Source organism: Montipora capricornis, chromosome 12 (genome assembly GCF_036669925.1).
Source record: "Montipora capricornis isolate CH-2021 chromosome 12, ASM3666992v2, whole genome shotgun sequence".
Taxonomy (NCBI): Eukaryota; Metazoa; Cnidaria; class Anthozoa; order Scleractinia; family Acroporidae; genus Montipora; species Montipora capricornis.
Genome location: NC_090894.1, coordinates 25074079 through 25095159, shown reverse-complemented (window position 1 = coordinate 25095159; position 21081 = coordinate 25074079). Strand labels below are relative to the sequence as shown.

General features: G+C 39.8%; 1 protein-coding gene across 2 annotated transcripts in view; it reads right to left on the bottom strand.

The window, feature by feature from the left end:
• The window catches only part of LOC138025242 (uncharacterized), a 43266-nt gene extending 23213 nt beyond the window's left edge, over positions 1–20053 (bottom strand). Inside the window, exon 1 of one of the 2 annotated variants that reach the window (XR_011127155.1) lies at positions 19460–20053. Coding sequence is in view for 1 of the 2 variants with exons in the window: in XM_068872471.1 (XP_068728572.1) it covers positions 19460–19790 (331 nt within the window). In the remaining variant the exon portion in view is untranslated. The remainder of the gene's footprint in view (positions 1–19459) is intronic. The other variant, XM_068872471.1, reaches the window with a different exon arrangement.
• Positions 20054–21081: the final 1028 nt, after the last annotated feature.

Here is a 21081-nt window from a genome sequence, read left to right as displayed (position 1 = left end):
TTCTCAGTTCTCAGCAGCCGCGAAATACTAAACGTGGTGTATGTATTATCCTGCACTAACGATAGAGAATGTGCATGAAACACGTAGTCTGGCAGTTACGAAAACACAGAACAACCCAACGAACTGACACAATCACCAACAAAGGACATGTCTGGACTGTATACTACTTTCAGTGGCCGGATATTCTGCAGTTACTCTTCGTGGAATTCGCAGATCAAAGGCGCAAATCACTAAACTTTGGGTAATTTTTAGGGGGTGTCCCGACACATGCTTGGGCTCAGCTAAGCGGATCATGATGTCAGATTTTATCACTGAAGTGTCGCTAATTAAAGCCTTGAAGTGTGATTCGAGTGTATTCATATTCTCTTGCTACAAACATTCAGATATACAAACTATAGACTCACAAAGAAGGTAATGTAACAATTTTGCTTTGTTGCAACGAATCCTTCCATCTAAATGGAACGAAAATCGAGCGTTATATTTACGATATGGAGAGATATGTTTGCACAATTTAGCCAAGTAATTGACTCCTCACAATTTATTGTCACTGTTTAATACAAAGTTGTCAGGGTCTTTTTTGCACGAAAAGAGTGGAGGTCATGAGCTCTTGCTGATGTCTCCATCGTTGACCTCACCTGCTTATAGAATCCGAAGGTAGAGGATACCCTGCCGTTCTGCAGCTCAGCAGTTGCAAGTCCACATGACATTGGAGAATTATAAAACGAGAGATCTCCGTGTTTTTGCATGGTTAGAAGTTTTCCTCCACAAATTATGGTTTGTGGCATTACGGGATGATTATTGTTATGCTAATACCTTGGATCTTTTTATTACATATCGACACTTCATTGACATCATAGTTATTCGAGGGACTGGTGGTGAAACCAAAACGAGAACAATGTTGCGCAATCGATGTTGAATTGACCGTGACAGTGTTAACAGTGCACAATCTTAGTTTAGACCCTGATATCACTTCCAAACTTTTGTTCTTTTAAACAATATTGATCATTTCGTTTGTAGATCATTGTAGATCATTTGCTGCTTTTGTTTATGACGTTATGAGTTACAGCATAGTTAATAGATGTAGGCTGGTTATAAAACTCGACAAGTTTCTTGTTTTTGTTCGCTTTTTTGGCCTTGACCCTGCACAAAACCCGACAAAAACACGCTTTTTTCGGCAGGATAACCAATCAAAAGCTTCGACTAATTTATTCTAAATTAACAAAAACAAAAGATTGTGCAGGGTCACGGTCGGTTCAACATCTAATTGCGACTGTATTGTTCCTGCTTTTGAAATTCCCATGGTTTCATAACCAGTCCCTAGATTAACTATGGTTACATTCGCGATTATTTATTTAGTTAAATAGAATGGTAATTTCCATTGCATAATTTAATAGGTAATCCTATTAAAAAAATGGAAATACCTGAATAAATTGTTGTTTTTGTTGGTGACATCATACTCTTGTTTGCTCAAGGATGTGTCAGTACAATCATTAGAAAATTGTGCTCTAACTTTTTACTGTGATCACTCCAAATGACAAATTTCAGATGAATATCTTTAGGGCGCTGTTTAACCCTTTCACCGCCAAAACTGCAAATTGACACTTATAGATTTTACTCTGTCTAACGCCAGACGATTTTACTCGTCAATAGGGAAGCCCTCGGATGTGAAAGGGTTAAGAAAACCTTTGTTGGAGTCTTAACCCGAAATTCTGATTTGAATGGCCACGAAACGGAAAACACTGCAAGGGAATAGTCTCCACGCAATATAACCACTGGCTACCTTAAACGAGATCCTACGTTTCATTCTGTTGATATATTAGCAATCAATTTTTTGGTTCTTCATGTCGGCTGAACATATTAGTTTCTTTGTCAAGATATAAACTGAAACTTGTCAAGTCAGGCTATCTAACAGATTGATCTACCGTTTATTTAGCTTTATTCATATTTTGCGAGGGCAACTTGAGTGATAAACTTTACTTTTTTTATCCACAACCCTCCAGGAATCAAATCAAAGCAAATCGAATGAAATGTTGATTTTTATGCAAAGGGAGAATTATTATCTGTCGGAGTTGAGTAGAGAATCATCCGACCCAACGAGCCCCCAAGGAATCGAACGCCTCGTATCTTCAAAAGGAAAACGTTTCAAGTCATGCAACTTTGCGATTGTTTTGTTTTCTCTCGTGTTAAAAATATGTTTAACGATCAATTCTTCAAAATAAATAGATCTGCTTTTCGGGCCCGAAAAGCTCCCGGGACATTTGCAGAAACAGGCCCCAAGGTCCATCGTTATATCCCTGCGGCCTCTCTCCTCTTTGCGCAGTTGATTGAAGGAACGTTACTATGAAATTATCGTATCATACAGATCAACGATGGAATTACATTTAATTGAAGTACCCCGTGAGAACTATGTACCACATCTGGAATACTATCTTCGGGAGGATGTTTTTTCTTTGATTTCTCGCGGTCGTGTTAAAATATCCGATATGGTAACCTATTGCCGTTTTCTCCGTGCAGTAGTACACTTAATTTTAAACATAATCGTTACGGAGTAATTGGGAACCGTTAGATGAAACAAAAATGAGATTGTTGGGTTGTAATAGTAGACCAGGTATATAGCAGCAATACGCAATTACTGTGAACAAAATTACTGAAATTGTTTATTTCACCTTAGTGAAAAATTACAGGAGACGAAGATATCAGTGTCCTTAGCTAGCGTGTAGAGTCGAAATCAAATCAAAGGTAATAAAAAATGGCTATAAGAAAAACTTGAATCGGAAATTGTTTTTTTTAATAAGAGGTCTGATGCTCGCAACTCTTTAACCCTTGGGTTTGAATACCTGATCTACTGGAATTAAAGAATATTACCATCGATTGCTTTTCACATATTACTCTTGTGAGATCTGATCATTTTCTCCGGCAGTGAGAGGCAATTGTCGCACTAATACTGCCAAAAATCGTTTTACGCTTATTGTCTCCAAACGATGTGGCAAACGCGAGCCGTTTAAGTGCTAAAAAAGGATCAGTCAAAAACAAGTGTCGGTTGCTTTGCTTTTCAGCATTGAAGCAAGGAGGCAATTATGTTAGTGATGCCACAAATTGTTGTGTGAAATGAAAATGTCAGTATGTGGAGAATAAGTCGTAACTTCATACTCTTTCGAGAAATGTGTTGCTATTTACGGAGATCACAATGCTACGAAACGGCGAGAGATGTAGTAGAAATGCTGAAGAGCCCTCTAAGAAGAATTTTTTCGTCCTTTTGGAGCACCTTGCAATAGTTTGCTCTTTGTCAGGTGCACTTTTCAGTAGACATGCTTAACAGAGATTGTTTTTTTAATGATGAGCGGTAATGGTGTCACGGATGTTATTATTTGCTTAATGTGATTTTCAGTGATTGATTGATTGACAATTGAATTTGGGTCGTGTGTGAGAGAGGGGAATTGAAAGGGAAAGCAAGAAAGGTCAGTGTTATCAATTGTTTTGGAAAGAAAATAAACGTAAAGTTTGTAAAGATCAGCGTGACCTTTAGGCGTATGTACCCTCCTGAGTTCGGGGCAATGACCATTATCAGGGGCACCCAACGATAATCTTCGGTGACATATGTCTTCGGGAGAGTCGGTTCTACGTTGCCAAACAGCTACAGATCTTTTTTTACTAAAACATCACCTAAAAGATTCGAAACAGGGAAAAGTAGTCCCTTCCCTAAAATTTTCGGACACTTCCATTTTCAGCTAAGATATCCGAATAGATCAAATTTTTCTAGGTGATATAAACATCTCTTTAGACAATCTTCATATATTACAAGGAGCCTAGAAATGTCTCACAAATGCTTTTTGCTTGATTTGCTCGTTGGGTGCCCTTGCATAACGTGATCAATCAATGCGTTTTTCCTCCAAAAACATAACCAGAAAGAGGGAATCACATGATTTATAGGTTATGAGGGCATTTTCGTCAGAAGGCATCCTCGAGACAAGCCTCCCTGCTGTTGTAACAGGTGCAGAAAGATTGACTTTGTCATTCATTAGCGATTCGTTCCAGGGTGTGTCACCTTGATGGGCAATGCGTGTTCTCTTCGCTGTTCTTCGCTTTCACACGACCAGTTCTACCAGGGCGTTAACTTTACGTATCGTATGACATTTGTTTATCTTTCGAGGTCCATTCTTCCCCTCCGAGAAGGGGAATAAAAATGGCTGAAAGTCTGTTCCTCTAGACTTAAGATTATTAAAGAAGAAAAATCGTAAAATTTTTGTTGACTTTTTCATTGATTCCAATAAAAGGAAGACGATGAACTAAAAGCTTGCGAAACACGTGTTTGGTCGGGAAGAAGCCTGATGTTCACGCCCCTCACCCAAGGAATTTAGAGAGAAGGTTGATCAATTCCAGCTGATATATTTTAGCCTTTGGGCTGAAGGGGATTATCAGGTTATCATGGTAGTATTTCAATCCTATTATCTCTCCTTATCGCACAAAGCGACGACATTTTCCCTATAGAAGAATGCACCAGAAATAGATTATTTGCTCCTAATACCGATCAGGACTTAAAAAATTTCAATTGGGAAATCGGATTGCCTGAAATGAATATTATCGCCTAATTTTTTTGTCTCGATGAATACATGGGTTTTTGCTTTGTAGAGTCCCGGCTTGCGGAACTAAGATAATCGACCTCTTTGAACTCTTCAGTTCGCTGAAGACGACCTAATGACCGATCCTAGATACGATGCAATCCTGATCCCTTCTATCGAAATAACAATGGGCTATCCGAAGTTCCACTTCGGAACCGGGCTCCGTGAAACTAACCGCATCATCGACAAAGTTGTCTAAGCAGTCGGAAAAGAACTGATCCTCTTCATGTGTTGTTTTCTTTTGGCTTTTTCTTTTAGAACGTTCTGTGTTTTTCAAATGGCATTCTCATTTTTAACAATTCTTTAGTCCTTCAACAGCACGAGCAAACAAAAAACAAACATTTTAGTTTTTCTCGCACGTGTGCATTGCAATTGCTACCCTAGATTCCAGAGGACTCGCTATTTTGTCGCTCTTTTCATAGCGAGAAAATAACCTCTGGAATCCAGGGTATTCAATTGCATGATATGGAAATACAAATTAATGAGAGAACTGAGTACACAGCCTTATTCTTCAGAAGGTGGCTTACATTCAGAGTTGTCATGAAGCATTTTAAGGTGATTGTAAAAAATCGCCCCGTTATCTGCAGGGTAAACCCTTGGAAAACACGTAAACACACATCACCACGTTCAAGAAAGAACTCCTTCAGTGCATGCACCACAAGATGAACGAAAAATAGGACCACTTCTATAAAACGACAGAATGAGTCCGATTGTCCCAAAGCGAATCGTACTGAAAGCTGAACAAAACCTGCACAAGTGTGATGCAGTTGTCGAACTTGTCGGGGTGCCGGATTTACTTGTGGTTATATGGGCAGGGCGGATTTAAAATTCACTCCGACCGTCGAGGGATTTATCTTGGCTAATCTCGAATCCTTCTCTATTCAGCTATGTAAATAGCCAACTGGGTGCTCTTTTAGCCATGCTACGTTTAATATGTGTCAATCAGTTTGAACTGCTAAGTACACTTTGACAACAAACATAGCATTTAATTTTACCCTGATATGGTGATTTAAATTTCACCTAAACTGAGTCGGGCTAAAGGTGGTTCATATGTTGCGTTAAACGATCATGTGATAACCTTTGTTCCACCCAAGAAAAAAGTGATTAGAATTGCGACACGAGATGATTACGAGTGGCTTCTCCCGAGGACGCTTGGAGGAGAACGAGTGTTTCTTCGCAATGGCTGGCTATATTTTACAGTTAATTTGACGATGGACGTTCATGAGCTTGTGAAAGTCGTTTGCATGGGGATGATGTTTTCAACCCTTTTATAAAAATTCATTATCAAGGAATTTTCACTAAACAGTTTGTAGCGTTTGAGCACTGTTTTCAAGAAGCACACCCTTGACCTGGTGCGATTGCTACTCTTGATACACCGTAAAACTGCCTAACAAAGCACACATTTACACCATCATACAAACAAAATTGAACGATTTCCTTATCGTACTTAAAATGGGACGTGAGTATGTCTTAGGCACAAACCTTCGTCAAAGATTTTGGAGACATGCGAAAATAATATTTTTTTCGCCTTTGCCTCTCAACCCCACCCTTTACACTAACACACGCCCAGTAGAGCCCAACAATCCCTAACACGGTCATGACTGGGCCGAGAGAAAACTGGTGCGAGTAAACGAATGAACAAATGAATGAAACGTTTTGTTCGCAAGGTAGCCTTTTCAGTGGTTAGGTTTTAATCCAGCCTAGAGCCCCACGGCGTAAAGGGCTTCGATTAAAAGAGCTACATAAAGTATAAACCACTACACTTTTGCGGATATAAAATAAATGCGATGGGGGTAAAGAACTAATAAAAGTATCAACAATCATTTAGTATATCTCATCCCTAAGATAAAGTTTGATATATGATAAGTTCCTTGTGTATTTTACGGTTAAAGCCTGATTTCCTGATTGTACATCACGGAGATAACTGTTAATCATATCCTTGAATTACGTCAACGAGGTCGCACTCTTAAATTCCGAAAGTAGAAAACTCGGCTGTAAATTACAGACTTATGATCCCGTACCTATTTTACACTTAGCTCTTAGTAAATGCAAGTCATTGGAAAGCATGTTATTATAGCTGTAAGAATTACTAATGAACGACAAAAGTAGTTGGGATACTGTTCTGGAAAGGCCACAATTATGGGAAATGGTAACGGAAGAAATATGTATTGGCGATAAAACAAAAACAACATTGTTAGGGGAGGAGAGGGTTAGATGAGACGATTAGGGAAAAGAATTTGTTCAACATTTCTAAAAAGGTGTTTATCGCTTATCGTAGTATGAACACCTAAAGGGGCTGTGTCACGACAGTGCTTTTACTTTTGTGTAGTTTTAACAATTACTCGCCCCTACTCGCTATGCAGCTTAATGTTAACCCACAAATTTTCTTTGAAACAACACATCTCAAAGCTTCGTAACCAAGAGTGAATTAGAGAGTGTTGTTAGGGCATGGCTAGGCTCCCCAGCGCAGTCATAAATTAGTCATTTTTTGTTCCAGCGTAAAATAAGTTGTCATGTCCCAGAAAAAACATGGTAGAAGAAGTCACGCGTGACAAGGCTTCTTCTGATTGGTTAAAATTGATTGTTTGTTTCGCGCGCAAAGTGTATCTAAAAATAAATCCATTTGTAACTGTGCTTGGGCACGACCGCAAAGTGATAGATCAACACTCTTATCTAATTCACTCATGTAACAAAAAAATGTCTGTCGCGCTTAGATAATTTAAGTTACAAACTAGAAGTTGCAAATGGCAAGTAAAATGCTGCAAGTAGATACTGGGCAAACAGAAAAGTAATAGAGTTGGATACAATATATATATATAAACGGCCGTTATGGCCAGGGAAACTCTTTCACGTCCAAGACCAGCTGCTTTGGTGATAAGTGGAAGGTCCAAGCTCAAGAGCTGGAACTACTTAATAAGTTTAATTCAACAGATGCAATTCTATCCTGTCAATCAGTCAATGTCACTGCGGAGTCACATGAGATGCGCATGCGCAGAGCCGGTCAGTGCTTCGCTTTGCTGGTCTGTTATTCGGGAAAGAAATCTTATCTGTTTTATGCGGTTTCCAACATCCAACTCCTGAGGCCTTTTTGTTCGAGATACGAACCTTTCTTTAGCTTTTGTCTGGAATGGCGAAGAAACACGATTCCCGTTCTACCAGCCCGACCATCGAGGGAATTGAACAACCAAATAAGAATTCTTTTTTCGGAGTCGGTTTGAGGGCCGAGACCAGTGGGTTAGAGGCAATCCTTGGAAACATCAATAATATGGCCAAAAATTTAATGTCTAGCCTTTTGGAAATGATGTATAGTTCTAGACAGCAAAGTCTCGCTCTGACGACTATTATTCTCTGCCACGCAAATGGTTTGAGGGCTATAATTCAAATGATGACGTAAGTCTTTATGCCGATGGTGATTTGGGTTGTGATTCATCGATACAGAAACTCACGGAGCGAAAAATTCCATCGCCAAAGGTCACTGACCGTGATGGCGGGAAAAAGCCCGCCAAACTGCTCAAGAGCCTCGTTGATTCCTACCAGGAAGAAGACTCCACCGGCGATGATATCGACCCAGATGTAGTTGAAATACTAAGAAGCGTTGGGGGAAGACACTTAACCCTGGAAAAACATAAGCGACCCGCAAATTGTCCTGAGCTGAAGGCCCACACGGGTGAACCCTGAAATATGGGTGCCTTAGTGGTTATCTATCGGGCCTCCCACCACTGCGAGCAATTTTGGCCCTGGCTTGCATGTGGGCTAAGTTTCAGCCGATCTCAACCTGATTCGAGGGCGTTTCTCCGGGTACTCCGGTTTTCCTCCCTCATCATAATCAACTCACATCTAATTACCATCTGCCTTTGGTGCTGGGCGCTGACATCAAACATGGACTGTAGAGCGGCTGCCAGAGGCGCCTTCGTATGCTCTCAGCCCGATATCATAAGCTGCGCTCTTTCGCAATTCAGTCCCCAAGACTACGAGAAAAGGGTAATTAGCACTGCCAGTTATTATTATTATTATTATTATTATTACTATTATTAATTGCGTGCCGCGCAGAGAAAAACGGACCTGGAAATGGCCAGCGTTCCGCAGCTTGTACGTAAAATAACCACGTAATTTGCAAATCACAGATTGGTTGGCAAATAATACTCAGAATAATACTGATTTGATTACAAAGTCTGTCAATAGCTTGGCAATGTTGGGGCATTTGAATATACAATCAGCCCAGTTGAGACGGGATCAGATACAGCCAACCCTCAGGCCCGAATACAAATCCATTTGCGCCATTGAAGTGCCTGCAAACAATCAGTATCTATTTGGTGGGTGATGATATAGCGAAACAGCTGAAAGATGTTAAAGAGGCTTGTAAAATTAGTCGCTCAGTGACTAACCCACCCAGCAAGAAACCTCCCAGTGGGAACTACCGCCTCAGTGGCAAGGACCGCGGTGGGTTCAGTAACTACCGTAACAAATCTCGAAACAGGAATTCTTTGTGGAAAAGCCATTCCAAAGCGTACAGGCACCAGAAACCACAGGGCCAAAGGACAGGCAGCAAATAATTGAGAGGTTAAAAGAGATATGAAACTCAATAAGTGTCTTTGAACAGTTCTTGCATTCTTTGTTATCCCATTTCAACCTGAATTTCAAATTAACCTGTAGCAGCTGAACAACTACCAATTTTGTAGGCTGGACTGAAATAACTAATGATGAGAAAGTTTTGTCTGATGTGTCAGGAGTACACATCGATTGTATTGAAGGACCTGTTCAACACTGGCTGCCTACCCAAAAATTAATGACCATGAGTCAAATAGAAGAGATCAAGAGGTTGAATATACCCATCAACATACACGCTGTAGCATATTTCTCACACCTAAAAAGGATGGATCATACAGGCGCGATATTAAACCTTAAGAAATTCAACTCACTGATTGTGTACCACCATTTCAAAATGGATTCTTTGCATACTATCGCCAAGTTGTTAGCTGCCAGTTGTTTTATGGCTAGTATTGACCTTAAGGATTCTTATTATTCAATCCCTATCACAGCATCATATCGTAAGCTGGTATCTTTCAAATGGAAGAGACAGGTGTTTCAATTTACTTGCTTACAAAATGGCTTATCTTGTGTCCCCAGGAAATTTACTAAGTTATTGAAACCAGTCCTTGCACACTTACATGCCAAGGGCCATATATCTGTTGCACATTTGGATGATCTTTATCTGCAAGGCTGCACTTATGAAGATTGCATCAGAAATGTAATTAAAACTAACTTACTACTTGAAAAATTGGGATTTATAGTACATCAGTCTTAGTGCCTACTAAGAGAATAGTTGTTCTTGGTTTCGTGCTAAACCCGTTACGTTGACTATGACTGTAATGTTGACAAAGGAGAAAGCAGTGAATTTGAAGCGGTCTTGTGCGCTCTTATTACAAGACTCTAAGGTAACCATTCGACAAGTGGCACGGGTGATTGGGCAAATAGTGGCCATCTGTCTTCGTGTTGTGCATGGGCCTTTATGCTATAGGAATTTGAAAGGGAGGTGCGGTGGCCTCGTGGCTGGTGTGCTCGACTCCGGATCGAGTGGTTCGGGTCCTGGCCGGGGACATTGTGTTGGGTTCTTGGGCAAGACACTTTCCTCCCACGATGCCTCTCTTCACCCAGGGGTATCATAGGGTACGGGCGAACGGCGGGGGGTCACACTGCGATGGCCTCTCGTCCCATCCAGGAGGGGGGGGGGGGGGAGGGGTTTAAAAAATTCTCCTAGTCGCTTAATGCTACTAAAACCGAGGATAAGCACCGGCGTGTTGGGTCATTGGCTCGGAAAGCGCTTACCTACCTTTATACTAAAGGAATTTGGAAGTTGACAAATCCCAAGCCCTTAAAACCAACAAAGGTAATTTTGATGCATACATGTCCTTATCAAAGGAGGCATCAAAGGAATTGAAATGGTGGATAGCTAATGTATAAAATGCATTTAATGTGGTATATATAACAGGAGTTGACAATAACTAGCGATGCATCTATTCTCGGCTGGGGTGTCGTACTGGATGACATCTCCACGGGGGAAAATGGACGTATGACGAGTCTTTACATCACATAAACTATCTTGAAACGTATGCCATTCTCATGGTTTTGAAAACCTTTGCTTATGACAAATCTAATACTCACATCAGAATTATGAGTGACATCTCAAGAGCTCTTAGTGTTATCAACCATATGGGATCCAGCCATTCTCATTCTTGGAATTTTATGGCAAAGGAAATTTGGGAATGGTGCCTTGAAAGAAACATCTGGATAAGTGTAGCTCATATACCCGGTACACAAAAATTTTGTTGCCGACTTTGAATCTCGCCGCAACCAAAAGGAAACAATGGATGTCAACGACATTCTCTCTACAAGATGCACTAAACGAGTTAGACTTTACCCCGGAAATTGACCTGTTTGCGTCACGTCCTTCAAACCCGATCCATCCACCTTTGCCATAGATGCGTGTAAATTGGATTGGTCTAGCGTAATGTTCTATGCTGTCCCTCCCTTTAGTGTTATCCCAGCTGTCCTGAGTAAAATAGTAGCAGAGAAAGCCACAGGTTTTTGCATCCTCCCAGACTGGCCTACGCAAGGGTGGTAACACAAATGTTAATGAAGAAAAGGGTAATCTTGAAAGCCAGAAAGGATCTTCTCAGGCTTCTAAGCCATCTCGAGGCGATTCACCCTCTGTGGCACAAGCTCAATCAGGGACAGCTTAGACAACTATGGTCCATCACTAAGTGCTAAGGAAGTTCTAATGGCTTCATGGAGAACTGGAACTACAAAGCAATACCAAGCATATCTAACAAAATGGCTCAGCTACTGCAATGAGAATGCTGTTGATGTTTCTTGGCCTGGTATAAATCAGGGTGTTGAGTTTTTGGTGAGACTGTTTCGTTCTGGTTTAGGCTGTAGTGCCCGTTCACACGGCTTGTTCCGCGTTATCGTCGATTGTCACCCTGAATGATGGCAGCAAATTTGCGGAACACCCCTTAGTTTGTCGCTGCGTAAAGGGGATTTATGAATTGAGGGCAGCCCTCCCTAAGTACACGCAGATTTGGAATTTTAACATTGTACTTCATTTTCTTAAGACCTTTGATTTTGCTTGCAAGCTGACCCATAACGACCTTTCGTTAAAGCTCACAAAGCTATTATGTTTGACAACGGCTCAGCGTGGGCAAACCATATATTCTTTGGATGTGAACTACATTCAAGCATTTGACGACAAGTACAGAATAACTGTTATGCACAAGCTAAAACCATCTAAACCTGGAGCGCATTTGGAACCAATCGTACTGCACGCTTTTAAGGAGGACAAAAACCTTTGTGTGTTTGAACACCTTAAAGCCTCGTTTTCATTTGTCGGGAAAATCCCAGACGATCAGGGATTTCGCACCCGACCGTCCCAGATTTTGCCGACTAATGAAAACCATTTATCGTAGACATTCCCGATAATCTGGTATGGTCGACGACGAATCGGGAAAATAGAAAGCGTTTCTATTTTCCCGACATGTCCCAGATTTTTTCGATCGTTTGCGATCATTCCCGACATATGAAAACTCAGATTTGTACTGTCGGAGAAGTCGGCGATAGTTTCATTTTTTTTGGCGCACTTTCCATTTTCCGCCAAGGCCGCTATCGGGAGAATCTGGGACAAGGGTCTGGCGATTTCCCCATATGTCGGCAAAATCTAGGGCGGTCGGGAAACTGTGAAATCCCCGATCGTCTGACATATGAAAAGTAGGCTTAAATAGTATCTTAGTGGAACTAGGGATCTAAGAAATGGCCAATGACAACTGTTGATTAGTTACATAAAGCCTCACAAAGCTGTATCAAGGAGTACGATTTCTAGGTGGACCAAACAAGTCATGAAATCTGCAGGTATCGATACTATGTACACTAGTCATAGCACCCGATCTGCATGTGAAGTGAAGGGTTTCAGTATTACAGAAATTATGAAAGCTGCGGGATGGTCCAACTCTGGTACCTTTGAGAAATTTTATCACAAAACTATTGAACCATGCGGTTAATTTTTGACAGTTCAATAAAGTTTAGGAGGTTTATTTACATTTGCCTCTTTATTTCTCTAAGTTTGTACTCGTGGCACAGGACTTTGAAAGTGACTCCGTAGTGACATTGACTGATTGACAGGATAGAATTATAAAATTAAACGAGGCTTACCTGAAAGTTGAAGCTTGATTAGGATTCTATCCTGTCATCAGTCTGGAACGAAGGAGTCACATGCCCGTATCCTACACTCTCTGTTCCTTCGTTGCTTCTATTGTTTTCCTGTGCCACTCTCGTTGAATACTGACTGGGTCTGCGCATGCGCATCTCGTGTGACTCATGTGACCCATTCGTTTCAGACTGATGATGGCAGGATATAATCCTAATCAAACTTCAACTTACTGGTAAGTCTCGATTAATTTTATAATTTCACCAAGAGTTTATTATGTTACCAAGAATCGAACATTTCCGGAATATCGCGGCAACAGCTCAAAAATAAAATCGGGAAATAAACTCCCATGTTTGGAAGACCTTGGTGTGACATGAATTACTACTCTATTCGTTTGGCTCAACATCAATTTATTTTTTTGAGAAAATCGATAATGACCGAATTTCATTTTTAAAATGCCACTTTGGCACACGGAATTTTTTAGACAAATTCTGAACTTTTGCTCAAAACAAGAAAGTAGTCTAGCACAACAACGCTTACAAAACCTTGACGATCTATATCAATATTTTTGTTTGAAGAAATAAGAGCAATTCTGGACTATTTACTTTACAGAATCTGATTTAATTTATCTAGCGCTATTTTAAGTAAATGAAAAACAACTCAAAATTAGCGTGTTATTAAAGTATGTGGTACGCAATGTATTTTCTAGATAATCAAGGGTTTGGAAGACAAATTGCTCTTTTAGATTCCCAAAGCATTTTTAGCGCGAAGATATGTAATTTCAAAACGCGCTGTTAATGAAGTTATCAGGACTTTCGCAAGATTGACGTGCAAACAGCTGAACCTTCTCATTTTAACACTTGCCTCGCAGTTTACAGGGGGTTTACGGGCAGTCTTCGATCTATTTATGATAACTGTGTAGCTGTATAAACACTGAGTAGAATATAACGGGTTTCCGTTGCTTTCTTCTTCGTGGTAATACCAAAATTAAGACCATTCCGTGAATCTGGAAGGATGCCACGATGGTGGTGGACAAAACACTAACTCCTAGTCCATGGACTACCCCCAAAACATACTTTTTCGAATGAGTACTATTAAAAGAAGTGCTATTCATATACTTACATTGCACTTACTTCCCTTATTTTCGTACGCACGGCCAGCTTTGTAGTTTCATTAATTATACCCACAGAACAAACGCTCTATGGAAATGGAGCACTGTAACACTGGCGGGAACACTGTTGGGCAAACCCTGTTGGGCAAACCCTTCACCGAAGAGCCATTTCTTTCAAATGGACAACAAGCTTTCTTTCAAATAATCTTTGACTAACAAGAATTCAAATTTTAAATTTCAAATTTCAAATTGTTTTTGTACCTGAAGACTGTGCAGAGTTGAGTACAAATAAATAAAATTATAAATAGCCACAAAATTGTAAACACATATCTGACACATCCATTCAAGGTGTTCGATTCCTTACTCTGATATCCAACCCGAAAAAGTTACCAGAGAATTTGCCGTTTACTTGAAATTTATTTTTCAGCGCCTGTCTTGTTTATCCAATGGACGTTCCATTCTGGAGCCCCATAAGGGTATATTTTGTTTAACGATCCACCAAAACGCCATTCGCGTCGTAATGACTTCGACGCCATCGCAGGTTAATTCTCGGTTTTTACATGACGTCACGAACGCCATGTTGGTGGCCCTAAACAAAGAAAAGGCGGCCATGTTGGTGCCCCGACCAAATCCTCCGGGAATTTAACTCTATTATTATGCAAACGCGTCCTTTTTTTTTTTTCGAAAAACGTGGCTGTTGATCACGTGAGTGAAAACCAGCAATTAAATATTCGACTGTGTCCACCGGATAAAATCTACGCATTTCTACTACCCCCCTGAAACCTACCGAAAGACTCTGCGTATAAAGAGAATACTTACCAAGGGAGAGATTGGAAAGACCTATTGCGCAACTTTTTCATTATATTGAAAAAAAAATAAACAGAAAAATTCCACTCATTTTCTGATTAGATTACCACATGGTAACCCAGTCTCAACAAGGACTGAGGTTGGTTTATATACCGTAGCTGATCTGCACATTTTCGTGTTAAAAAATGTTGACGGGCGTGGGCGACTCCTGCTGTTCGCAAATGATAGTGCGTCGTTAGAGTTTTGCTCGGACCAGAGTATCCTTTTGGGTTTTTTCGTTACGCTGTGATAGCGAAATATTTTTCAACACTCGAAGAGAAATTTCGTATCTACGCGCGGCCATGTAATATCCCCTCCATATACCAAATCATTTGAGGTTAATATCAGATATAAGAAAGATAGATTAAAACAGCTTGTAGACACTAGGAGAGGTACTGAATTGTACCTTAGGAAACAACTGGATGAAATGAAAGACAACAACTGTAAAACCTAGACAGTCATTAATAATAATTGATTTATCCATTAATCTGGATTGATCTAATTCAATCGAAGAGATACTAAATAAAATCCAATGTTGGATTTCAAAAGGATCTGTTTAGACTATGAAATCAATCGACAGCCATGAAATATGGCTAAATACAACCTGTTGAAAGGATCATCATATATTCAAGTATTTATTGAAAAATTAAATTACCAAGGAATTGAGTTTCCAGTAACTAACAAAAACAGAATAATAAAATTGAAAAGCAGAATAGTATCAATATCAACGTCTTTGGTTATGAAGATAAGCAGCCATTTCGAATCTATGTATCAAAAGAAAAGTTCGAAGATCAAATGAATCTTCTACTAATAATTATCACTGAGGGGGAAAACAAACATAATGAGCTCGTTAAAGATTTTAATGAATTTATGGTTAAGGACGGTACCTACTAATGCAAAGGTATTTTTGCGCGATGATGATGATGACAAAATTTATTTCAGTGTCAAGTCTTCTAGCTGGTCCTGCAAGGCCTACTAATAGGGGACACTAAATTAAAATACTATCAGCTCTAACTAATTAAAAAAATATTTACAAAGAAAAAGATTTACAAAAACATACATACTATAAAAGCATATCTGTAAAACGTATTCGGATTTATCATATAAAATAGTACTTATTGGCTAGGGGATGTCCTTATTGTCTATAAAATGTCGTTTATGCACAACATAGGAAGCCGTTTTTACAGCCCTCTGTGATTACTCGTTCAAGACCTAACTTACGAATTTTCTTTTTAAAGCTGTAAATTGATTCTGCGTTTTTTACATCTTTGCTTAATTTAGACCATATTACTGGACCCACATATCTTAGGCTATGTCTCCCGTAAGTTGTTGTGTTGTATCGAGGAATAAAAAAGTCACCAGAATTTCTGAGCCCATAGCAAGGATTATTTAACTTAAAAGTGTCCTTTATGTACGGAGGGCATATATTGTGCTTTACCTTATACATAATTATGGCTATATCCTGCAATCGACGACAGCCTAGTGTCGTGGGTTTAGCTCTTCTCAAAAGCTCATCGTATGAACCTCTCGTATCGCGGTAGACGGCTCTTAACGCTCACTCTTGTACTCGCTCGGTTTACTGAATATGCGGCAAGAGCAGATCTTAACAAGTGTTATTGAAAACCAAACAGAAAATTGGGGGTAACCACACATTTTTCGAAGATAATTAATCAACAATAATTGTAAAAAGTTTTAAAATACAAAGCAATGAGTGGCGTTCTTTTCCAAATTGAAGCTCAATTATCTCTGAAAAATGCATGGTTACCCCCAATTTTCTTTTTGGATACCAAGATCACTTGCTAAGTACTGCTTTCTCCGCATAGTTTTGAACCGCGCAAAAATATCCCTGTATTAATAAGCACTAGCAATAGCAAACCAGAGTATCTCGAGATGCGCAGAACGTATGCGCAATAACAATAGTAGGCACCGTCCTTAAAGGAGAACTGAAGATAAAAATGAAACATTTTTTCCTTCGCCAAATTTGTCGTGCCTGACTTAGTTAAAGGAAATATTCGAGTATTTGAGGGGTTCCTTACATTTTGACGTTTTTATGAGGCCAGGGAGATCCGTATTGGTCACTCGATGGAAGTCCGCCATTTTGGCTGTACTATAGCAGGCTTGGGCGCTATGCGTGACGTCATTGCGCTCACTTGCTTGAACGCGGGAAACTTGAAAAATGGTTCAGTGCGCTAATGTGGGCTGTTCTAGTAGAACTCTCATCGTTTCCCTCTTTAAAATGAAGTCCTTCTCGAAGAATGGATCATCCGAATTTAGAAGAAAAAACTAGCCAAATATCCAGCCCTGTCACATCTGTTCGGATCATTTCGAACCCTCCTGTTTTGAAGGTGTCTTGGCCACAGCGGTCGATGCGACAATTGCATGTAATTGATGAAATGATGAAAAACTTTGCGATTCCATTTATCCCCAGTGAGTAATGTTTTCTTTAGTCGGGAGATTGCAGTGGCAAACCATGCGCCGGAGAAGTGAACCGAAAGGTTGTTTTTGCAAGCAACTGGGACACGTTATTTCGTGATTTGCATTCGCACTTCAAGCTGGGTTTTATAAACTCGACAACGATCACAAAGATGTTTAATTGAAGTTTGAAAATTCGCAAAACTACGAACAGAGCTTATGTGTTTACATACATGTTGTTCATTAATCGCAGCACTCAGACCCGCGATGGCAGTTTATAGCACTTTTCTTTGTAAACACGGTCGAAAAGCTAGAATGCTGCGTTACACAACGAATAGTTTCTCAAATTGAATCGAAATGACAGACAAAACAAAGCAGCCAACAGAATCTCTTAGTAATCAAGTTGTTTTTATTGCCTTTTGAATACAATCAATTCACCTGAGATTTGTTCATAGCTCCTCTATATCGCGGCAGCAGATGCATTCCTTTTCTTGCTGTCCCGGCCTCCCGGTTAAAGCAAAAATCACAGCTGCACCAAGTCGTATTTCCCCATCTTGAGCCTTCCCTTTCGGTTGCTTCCTCTTCCTGCGATCCTGAACTTTCTCGCATTGGATCGAAAGAATATGGTTCAAGTTCTGCCATAAACTTACGTGTATTAACGACGAAGAAAGCGGAGTACTATGTTGAGAACGATAACAGAAGATTACAGTGAAAACCAGCTGCTTGCTTGTGCGCAATGACGTCACAACATGGCGGCTGACATTCCTTTTTTGGAAGTAACCGGAAGGAAAAGCAAACAAAATGGCGGGCGTTCAAATTGAAAAAACAACCAAAGATTTTGGGCAAATTCAAGGCCTTTCAAGATGAAAAAGGATTTTTCCTGTTTGTTTAGGTAAAGGACGTTATATTTCGATAATAATAAGACACAAAAAAGTTTGATCTTCTAGCCTTCAGTTCTCCTTTAATAAGACGAAAAACAAAGAAAGGAAATATTTCTGCATGTATTGTTTGCAATGTTTAAGCAGTGATGATGTACTAAACAATCATAAGACTAATTGTATCGTGGTAAATGGAGAACAAGCAATTCAAATGCCTCCAAAAGGTAACAACAAGTACACACTGAAATTCAATAATTTTCACAAACAGTTACCTACACCATTCGTCATTTATGCAAACAATAAAGAAAAAAAATTAGCAAACCTTTGACAATGACTCACAAAGATGAAAAAGATTTCAAATCTGCTGATAGTTGTCATATTTGTGATAAAAAGTATGTGGAGACTGCATATCTTTGTCACATTACCGGAAAATACAGAGGATCTGCTCACCAAGACTGTAATCTTAAACTTAAAATAGGTCACGAAACAATCAAAATTCCCGTAATTTTCCACAATCTCAGAGGGCATGACAATCATTTTGTAATGCAAATATTTGTGAAATAGCCAAGAAACATACTTACAAAAACAAGAAAGGAGAAAGCATTTAAATGAGTGTCAACTGCATATCAAATAGCATGGAAAAGTATATGGCTTTCATGCTTGGAAAACATTTAGTTTTTCTTGATAGTTTCCAGTTCATGAGCTCAAGTCTAGATAACTGACTAGTAAGCATTTTGTCTAATGAAAGTTTCAAGTACGTATCACAAATATTCAAAAGTGAACATATTTGCTTAATGAAACAAAATGGGGTTTATCTCTATGACCAGATGGTCAGTTTTGATAAATTCAATGTCACACAACTACCGTCAAAAGATGACTTCCACGGTATTCTAAATGACGAACACATTACAGATAAACAATATTAAAATAGGCACAAAATGTTTGGAATACATTCACCCTCAAAACAATAGGTGATTACCACGACTTTAAAATCAGACATCCTTTTATTAGCCGATGTGTTTGAAAACGTTAGAACTACGTGTCTTCAGTACTATAAAATTGATCCATGTCAATATTTTACAAGTCCTGGTCTTAGTTGGTCTTAGTTGGTCTTAGTTTTAATTATTTACTTTCATCATTTACAAGTCTCACATCAACTCGTTTAGGAATATTCTCGGCCATCGTTTTGCCGAAAACCGAGTTGGTCCATTTTTTTCAAAAAAAGCTTTCATACCCCCGAGTACTATACTACTGCCAAATATGGTAAAAAAACACCCATGCTAGGATTTTGCTGAGAAGGACCTGTCTGAACAGGGGAAAGTCGCTTAAACAAGAACTAAGTTAGGCACTCATTAAATATCATATCAAAATTGTAAGCTGCAAAATTGTGTTTTACCTCGTGAGGTGACGGCTTCCGATGAGGTGATCAGGGAGATGCGAAACATGATCGTTAGAGCCAAACCAAAAGATGCAGCAGCAGTGAGAAAGCAGACGACTAAACCAGCTACCATGAAACGCAGCGGTCTCGAGAACATCACTGAATCAAACTGTTTGTTGGAGTTTACAGGTGGTTCCAATGATGTTTGCTTGGTCTTCTCATCTTTCTGTATCCGCTCAAATGTTTTCTTTTGTTCACCTCCCTTGCCATACATTCCGGCGTATTCAGTTGCTTTGCCCGACGCCATTTCGAAACAATGGTTGACTTGTCCACCTACGATTTCATCCATTGTGAATGAGGGTGTGGAGATCTCAGCCTTTCTTCCTTAGTGGTCTTCGCTAACTTTGCACTGTTGTCGATAGAAAGTAGAGGTGCCAAAGTAAACAAATTTAGTGTCACATGATTTCTATCGTTGACCTCTACTATAAAAAAAAATAAGATTTTAAGACGTTTTAGACAGGGAAATGTCTGAAAATGAAATGTTTTTAGATGAAAGTTCTGGTAATTTGCTGCCACTGGACTTCCACTTTCCCCGATGGTTTGGACGCCCGTTTAGACGAGCGATTTTTGGCGCAGCAACTCGTGCCATTTTTGACGCCCGTTAAGTTGCGATTAAAAAGCGCTGGTGTAAACCCGGTGCATGAAGTGAAAACCGTCATTGCTGTTTTTAAAATGTGTAGCATCTGCTGATCAGGAATTCTAGTGTGGTGTAAAAATGGGACGGCCTGCGTAGCAAGCGTTTCCGTTGGGTTTCACAGAAGAGAACTTTTGACCAAGGGGGGAGGGAGAGAGGAGGGAAGGTTTTCTCCCCCTCCCCACTTTCTTCCTTATTGCTCTCGCCCCATTTTTTCCTAGGTTAAAACATCGAAAAAGCCTGCTTCTCAATATTTCTTTTCTGTGCCCTGCGGAAACGCTTGCTGCGCAGGCTAAGCGTAGGGAGATATGCGAAATTCATCGTTCCGTGCTCAATTGCTCAAGAACCCTGACTTAAATCTGATCATTTTGTATATTTATATGAGTAAATGTAAAAGCATGATGAATAGCGAGATCAATCAAATTTATTTTTATTTTCTCAGAGTTATTCATTAATCTCCGTCAGGGTTAAAATTGCGTACTTCAATGTATGACATGTCAATTTAATCCGTATAGCCTTCTATCATTCAAACGAAGGGCATAAAGGCAGCGTGGCAATTGTGAATGGCGTCTAATCCTCAAGGGGTGGTTTCTAAGTTATGTCATATCCGCCATGTTGGATGATGTAAACACTAGATTTCTCATTGGCGACTTTTGTTCGTCATCCAGCATTTGCTGTTTCGTCATTATTAGTTGCGTCTCTAGAATTGAAGACCATCTATAAGCCATTAAATGAAGCTACGCGTCTTTGGTGAAAGATTAATGGAGTCCTTAACTTAGCAACCATCCCCTCAAACAATCCAGCGACGACACACACCTACCAGTCTCCAACATTTTGGAGCGAGGGATCCCGTGTTTCTGGGTTCCAGTTCCTCTATAACCATGGGCTGAAGTTGTAATGGGCTTGGAAATAGCGCATCTTAGGATTGATTTTATTTAAGGAGGCC